Genomic DNA, 8,130 nt, shown 5'->3' on the forward strand with positions numbered 1-8,130 from the left:
CTGGCTACACGCACTGTACCAGTAGACTCTTCACCCTTTGATCATTCAGATTGGTATGACCCTTCATCCATTCCATTGGCGAGTGAGCACCACTCCAGAGGTGTAGATTGGCTATACGCCACTGCATATCTGTCATTTTGATACTAGTCTATCCAGCTTATTGCTCTCCCTAACTGTTGATCTTGTGAAAGAAACTAAGGATCTCACTAATAAATATCTCAAGACTTTCAACTATAGTGTTTTCACTTGCACTGTCTCTAGTTGTGATTTACGTTCAAAACGTCTTTTAAAACAGTATCCTCTTTATAGGACTTGACTAGAGATCAAGAAATTAGTCTTAATTTTTTTTTTCTTTTTTTCACCTTATTTGTATTGTGATTGTTATTTGAGATGTTTTGTTGAGGAACTCTACTTATTCTAATTTGTATATTTTTTTATTTTGATGAAATTTGCTTGTTAAAGAAAAATAAAAATAAAAAAGGAGAAGGGAGAGGAGGGAGGTAATAATCTAGAACCAACTACCCAGTGCGCCCTCTAGCCTTTTCTCTCTTTCTTGGGTTACTCTCCCCTCTATCTCAATATATGGACAACCGACAAAGGCGGTCAAAAAAGCAGGGGAAGAAAGGAAGGGAATTTTATAAAGATTGTACCCCCTTTGAAAGTCTTGACTCCTGGTGGGTTTGAGGGCTGGAAAGAATATAAACTTTCACCGTCGTTTTGTACGTAAGTCGAATGTGCATGACACGCCATCGGAGGTTCCCACTGAGAGACCATCTCTAGAATTTGAATCGTTTCGAGGTATTTGGATTACTTGGCTTGTTTGAAAAGAGTCTCCTCCTACCATTTTCATTTCTTCTCGTCTACTTTCTAAACATAATTTAAATATAACTCTTTTCAAATTAATTATTATAATTTTTAAAAATTTTAAAATAAAAAATAAAAAATAATTTAATTTTTTCAAATTTTAAAATAAAAATAATATTATAAAATATATTTTAATAATATTTTAACTTTATAATATTTTTTATTCAATTTATTTTCTCTCATTTCTCAAAATTTAAAAAATACTAAACTCAAACTATCTTATTATTATTTACAAACTATTTTATTATTATTGACAAAATTTACATCTCATCTCACTCCCTAAGTATACCAAAAGACCAATACATTGATATTAGATGCAGTTTGGATAATAACTTGAGATGAGATAAGTTGAAATTTAAATAAAATATTATTAAAATATTATTATTATCTTATAATTTGAAAAAATTAAATTATTTATTATATTTTATATATAAAAATTTAAAAAAAATTTATAATAATAAAATTAAATAAATTGAGATCGTCTGTCAATCAAAACGGGACAATCCTACCAAGATTATGTCCTGGGTATCAAATCTTCAGCATGGGACCTACCCAGTAAAATTGCAATCTTTATAAAGATCAAGGTTTTATCTCGACTCCTGGCTAGCTTATCTTTTAGCCACCCCAAATACACATGGTACTTATCAGTCGTACTTGCGAATATATACCCTGCAGTAGCTAGTTTATTCGGCCAGCATAGTTTACACTGATCATGGGCTATATAACAACTAACAAAGACAAAATAATTTATGCAACCCTCTGAATATGAAGCAACTACGTGTAAGGTACATTTTTCCATAGCGACAATAGCCCTTAATGACTTCGTGAAAGTGGCTCCACCTGCAATTCTTGTCTCAAGATACTTTAGTGATAGTTTGAATTTATATGTTAGATGAAATGAAATGGTTTTAAATGAAATATAAAAATTAAAAAAATATTATTTTTATTATTTTAAAATTTAAAAAAATTGAATTGAGATCTAGAACGTGGACCAACAAAATGTATCGTTGTTCATTTCGTCTGTTTTTATATATATATATATATATTAAAAAAAGATAGATGTGGTGCACATCATCGATTAACTAAGCATTTCCCCTCTAAAAATTGCCTTAGACATGGGATATGCCAAGATCAGCATAATAGGCGTCACCGCATTGGTCCATTCCACATTTAGTAAACTTATGGTCAGATGTACGACATCGATTCTAATTAGGCGAGAACGGTGGGAAATCTAATACCAAGAATTCAATTCCCCGTGCTCGATCATTCTCCATCTCCTTTATTGGTTCTTCGATTTTTGTCTTCAGTTTACGTTTTGAATTTTTGTTTTCTTCCCCAAGAGGACAAGTTGTGCAGATCCCATATTTGCTTTGGTTGATTCTTGAAGGTTGTCGGGTTGCCACCAGGTGTACGATTGCTCGGTTTATATCTATCTATCTATCTATTGACTGTGTCGGCATCTTGTCTTCTGTTTATGAGTGTTCTGATATGGTTCGACTTAATAGTTCCATTTTCTACTAGAAGAAGAGAGAAAATCTAACTTAATTATGCAGAACCTGATCAAAATCGGAACCCCTTCCAAAAAAATCAATACCCCGCGCGTGCTCGCGGGAAAAAAAGTGGAAGGAGAATAATTAGAAGATGAGCAGTCAAAAAGCTATTGAAAGAAAGTGAGATATCTGCAGAATAAAGTTGACTGTCCGTTTGCATGTACTTGGAATTTGAAGAATATCCTCCCTTTTGTCTTTTCTTTTCAATCAGTTTCCACTCGAGATCCCCGAGATCGACAAGAGTAGTCTTCCACAACAGAGTATAATAATTATTTGCATGCGTGGCTACAATATTCCAATAAGTTGATCTTGCTATGATCGCATTTAGCTGATGAGATTTAATTATCACTATTCAGCAAAGTTGCCGTCAAAAGCCACTGATGTACATACTTTTTGAAGAGGCGGTGGCGCCGCCGAGGGAAAGAGAGCGTTTTTCCTCCACGAGAAACATGAAAAGAATATTCGAGAGGAAAAGCAGTCCATCATGAATTTCTTGTGTTCCCTCTGATTAATGTCTATACTGCTCAGCCTCATTTCAGGGGAGAATTCTTACTCTAAACCCTTGCTTGAAAAAGGTAATTGGTTATCTCTTTTACGTTCAGATGTATTGAATTTGAGGGATAAGATCATTAGAACAAAATGAACTCAGGTTAATTAGTCGTGGGATGTTGATGTAATGGCCGGAAAGGTAGAAAATATGCATGTAGTATATTGCGAATATGAATTGCAACACATGAAGGTTCCTTAACTAAAGGATTATGGCCTTTTGCCTCAAATAAAAATCCTTTGGACGGCATATGGTCAGCGAGGAATCAGCTGAGGTCGACTGCGCGCCCACTTACGGGATGAATAGATTGGGAAGCTTATTTGGCCTAATCTTCTTAAATCTCTATATAAAGACCCCTCGAGGCAGTAACATTCACACCACAAATTATAGATACCACTATTTGACTCATCTTATGAGAACCAGCAGAATGGCTACCATATCATTTGATCCAAGGTTTAACCTCAAAGCTGGCAGGAACGCTCACCAACATGGAGGAGTCGTTGAGGAGATTGAAGGTCTCATTCGAGTATACAAAGATGGACACGTCGAAAGGCCTCCAATTGTTCCTATTGTCCCTTGCACCATGGGACTAGAGCGTGGCGTGACAGCAAACGATGTTGTAATCGACAGGTACACGAGTTTGTGGGCACGCATGTATGTCCCGAGTTGTTCCGGAAAGCTTCCATTGCTTGTTTACTTTCATGGAGGTGGGTTTTGTGTCGGCTCCGCTTCTTGGAGCTGTTACAATGAGTTTCTGTCCAGCCTTGCTTCTAAAGCAAATTGCGTGATCATCTCTGTAAATTATCGTCTGGCCCCTGAGAATCGTCTTCCTGCTGCATATGAGGACGGTTTCACCACTCTTATGTGGGTGAAACAGCAAGCTCTAAACGGTTCTAGCGAGCACAAATGGTGGTTGAAGCTTTGCAATCTTTCTAGCATCTACCTAGCTGGAGACAGTGCAGGGGCCAACATAGCTTACAATGTGGCCACACGGCTCGGTTCAAGTGGTTCATCCGAATCCACCATTTTAAGGCCGCTGTCTCTCAAAGGTACCATCTTGATCCAACCTTTCTTTGGAGGAGAGGCACTCACTTGGTCCGAAAAGTATAACAATCAACCACCTAATTCAGCGCTGACCCTGTCGGCGGCTGATGCATATTGGCGTTTATCCCTACCTCCTGGAGCAACCCGCGACCATCCATGGTGCAACCCTCTAGCAAATGGCGCCGCAGCTAGGTTGAGGGATTTAAGACTTCCAGCCATGATGGTATGCGTATCAGAAATGGATATACTGAAGGATAGGAACTTGGAATTTTGCTCTGCTTTGATTAGGGCAGGGAAAAGGGTGGAAACAGTGATGCACAATGGCGTAGGACATGCATTTCAACTTCTGCATAACTCTCAGTTGTCTCAACCTCGAACCCACGACATGATGTCTCGTATCAAGGCTTTCATCAACGAGTGACTAACGAAATTAATGTCTTTCTTTCTTTTCTTTTTATTCTTTTACTGCTTGTTTGGTGTCGATGTTGAAAATGTTACTGGCTAAATTACGTGTGTTTGTTAAACAGCAAAGATACCTGTGCTCTTGTTTTGAGTTGTATGAATTAAAAGTTGCCTAACTAGTATCTCATTTTCTTCAAGAAAGTTGTTTGCTCGTAAATAGAGACATCGGGGGCTGCTAAGTAGCACTGCTAATCGACCTTGTCATGTAACTCCATTCTAAATACACGTCCACATGAAAAACTACTTGATACACACTATATTAATCTGTATTTGAAAATGACATCTCCAAAAATGAATAATAATATATGCTTTTGTTTATAAATGATTAAATATAGTTATCACTATCGACTTAAATTTTTAGATTAAGTCGTGATTTTATATAGTATTAGAACATATATTTTAAGTTCAAACCATAACCCTGCACTTTTCCTATTAGGTTAAATAATATCGTATGGGTGTGTATGCATATACAAGGACTTCATAGGAGACTTGTACAATACTTAAACACGCAACTTACAAAAGACACGATTGCATGATTAAGGCTTAAACATGACTTCCTTCTTCTTCTTCTTCTTTTTTTTAAAAAGGACGAAACCTCCAAACTTTATTAATAAACCCTTACTTTTGTCACTGCACATAATCCGCTAATCATCTCATAGTGATTCTGTTCAAGAAACTAATGCACATAAAATAGAGACTCGCACGCACACAGGTATGGCACTGTAGATTCGATACCTCATATGGGATATTATTCAGCTCTTATATTGTGCATGCATGGACCAATAAAAGGATAAGGATTGTGATTATCCAAGAGTGATGCGCGAGACATCACTGCCAGTCCTAGGTAACCAAGACTATGGAAGCTGCATGGTCCGAGTCTTGCTTTTGACCATAAAGATCCAAATTTCTGAAATCCCCATTGGACTAGCATTTGGCACCCACTGGCTAAAATGGCACGCCGAAAGGGCGGTCCATCTCCTCCATGAAATAAAAAAGAAAAAAAAAAAAAGCAAAGAAAAAAAAAATAATAGAGACTCCTTTTCACACCCAATTTAGGTCTGTTCTTTTCCCAACGAGGAATGCCATGTACAAGTTTTACTTGTTCAAATTTTGTGCATATTTATTGACAGCTATCCATTGACAGTTTTCTTACCATATCAAGACTTGCACAATTTCTGTAATTAGCTTAATTTTAGGTCTCCATCACATTAGTTTACTTTCCTTTTGTATAAACTTTCCTTACATAACCTATTGTACGCCTATTTATTTGTATAGTTTGATATGAAATAAACAATTCACGTAGCTCAATTCTATCTACTTCTTCTGTCTTAACATGGTATCAGCCTAACAAAAAGATCCAGCCATGGCCGAGAACAACACTCTAGCCATTCCCTCCTCTTATCTTCTCCATCCCTCCGATTCTCCTAGTCTACTTCTTGTCAATGGTCTTCTCACCGGCGACAACTATCCCAAATGGCAAAAAGCCATCACCCGAGCCCTTAATGCCAAAAATAAACTTGGTTTTATCGATGGCACCCTCATACCCCCTGAACCTACCAAACCCGAATATACTCAGTGGAATCAAACAAAGGATATGGTCCTTATCTGGCTCCTCAACTCCATCAACCCTTCCCTTGCCAATTCCCTTGAATATCATATCGATCCCCGCGCTGTCTGGCTCGACCTCTCTTCCTGTTTCTGTCATGGAAACAATGCCCGCATTTACCACCTCAAACGAGCCCTTTCCTCCCTGCATCAAAACACAACCTCTGTCCATGACTATTTCAACCAAATCAAACAATTATGGGATGAACTTAGTCATCTCCAAACCGCCACTGACCTCAAAGACATGCAACGGCAAGCTGATGATGAACGTGTTTTTCAATTCCTCCTTGGACTCAACGATACCTTTGCTCCTCTTCGCACTCAGATTCTGGCAATGGACCCACTTCCATCTATCGGTAAAGTTTTTTCAATCTTGTTTCAGGAAGAACAACAGAGGCTTCTCAACCTCCAACCAATGTCGTCCGAGACCATGGTCATGGCCACCCGCACCACCAGTCGACCCCGTCCTCCTCTGAAGTGCACCGCATGTGGCAAAGACGGTCACACCCGTGACCGTTGCTGGACCCTCATCGGGTACCCCCCAGGCCGAGAACCTCGGATCACCAAACCCAGGCCGTCCCTTTTAGGGCCACCTCCGTCGGCTGCCAACTCGGTCTCTCTCCCTCCTTCTGCGTCGGCCAACCTTGTTTCTCTTCCTCCGGAGCTATATCAGAAGCTCCTCAAGCTCCTAGCCCCATCGCCTGTCCCGGCCGACCCATCCCCTGCAACTTTTGCTGGTAATACTTTCTCCTCATCCGATTTTACCTTTAATCGGCATCTTCACTGGATCATAGACAGTGGTGCGAGCCACCACATCTATCACCAGCGGAATGCCCTCACCGATCTGCAACCACTTCTCACTCCTCACCACATTCGGCTTCCATCCGGGCAAGAAATCCCAGCCGAAGGCTTCGGCTCTTGCCGCCTTTCTCCTTCTCTCACTTTACATAATGTTTTTTTTGTTCCCCTTCTATCCTTTAATTTACTTTCAGTTTCCCAAATTACCCTCCATAACTCTTGTCTTATTAATTTTTCTTCTAATTCTTGTTTAATTCAGGACTCTCAATCGATGAAGCCGATTGGAGCGGGTGATCTATGCAATGGGCTCTATGTGTATCGCCCGGACACTTCCATCATTTTTGCTGCTCAAACCACTGCTAATAAGACCTTATGGCATCAACGTCTAGGTTATCCCTCCAGTTTTATCATTCCCAGTCTTTTTAATTCTCCATGTGATGTTTCTGAATGTGATGTTTGTGCTCGTTCTAAACATACTAGATTACCTTTTTCAAATTATGCCAATAAAAGTGATTCTCGTTTTAATCGCATTTTTTGTGATATTTGGGGTGGTTATCACACGACATCCTTATGTGGCGCCCATTATTTTCTCACAATTGTTGATGATTTTTCTCGCACCACATGGGTTTATCTTATGCGTTTTAAATCTGAGGCTTACACCCATTTAACGCACTTCTTCGCCCTTGTCCGTAATCAATTTAATACCACAGTCAAAATTATTCGAACTGATAATGGACAAGAATTTCTTTCCCATCATTTTCAAACCTACCTACACACACACGGCATCATTCATGAACGTACCTGTGTTGAGACTCCCCAACAAAATGGCGTTGCGGAGCGTAAACACCGGCACCTTCTAAATGTTGCTCGCAGTCTTCGTTTTCAAGCACACTTACCTCTCACTTTTTGGGGTGATTGTGTGCTCACCGCAACCTACCTCATTAATCGCACCCCTAGCCGCACTCTCCAAAATAAATCCCCTTTTGAACTTCTGTTCAATAAAACTCCTAATTATGACCATCTTTGTGTCTTTGGTTGCCTTTGTTATGCACAAACACTTCGCGCTCACCGCGACAAATTTTCCCCCCGTGCCACTAAATGCGTCTTCCTTGGCTACCCGAGCACCCATAAAGCCTATAAGCTCTACAATCTCCAGACCCAGTCCATCTTCTACTCTCGTGATGTCACTTTTCACGAACACACATTCCCTTTCCAAGATCTTCCTGCCACTCTACCTCCTCCCACCTCCATCATCCCTCT

The 8,130-nt window shown here is 39.5% G+C and overlaps 1 protein-coding gene across 1 annotated transcript; it reads left to right on the forward strand.

Moving 5' to 3' along the window:
• Positions 1-2,698: 2,698 nt before the first annotated feature.
• On the forward strand, positions 2,699-4,583 carry LOC122306964 (probable carboxylesterase 17). Its single transcript, XM_043119546.1, has one exon. It carries the CDS (start codon positions 3,212-3,214, stop codon positions 4,424-4,426), a length of 1,215 nt encoding a protein of 404 aa, XP_042975480.1. The 5' UTR covers positions 2,699-3,211; the 3' UTR covers positions 4,427-4,583.
• The last annotated feature ends 3,547 nt before the right edge of the window (positions 4,584-8,130 follow it).

Source organism: Carya illinoinensis, chromosome 4 (assembly GCF_018687715.1).
Source record: "Carya illinoinensis cultivar Pawnee chromosome 4, C.illinoinensisPawnee_v1, whole genome shotgun sequence".
Classification (NCBI taxonomy): Eukaryota; Viridiplantae; Streptophyta; class Magnoliopsida; order Fagales; family Juglandaceae; genus Carya; species Carya illinoinensis.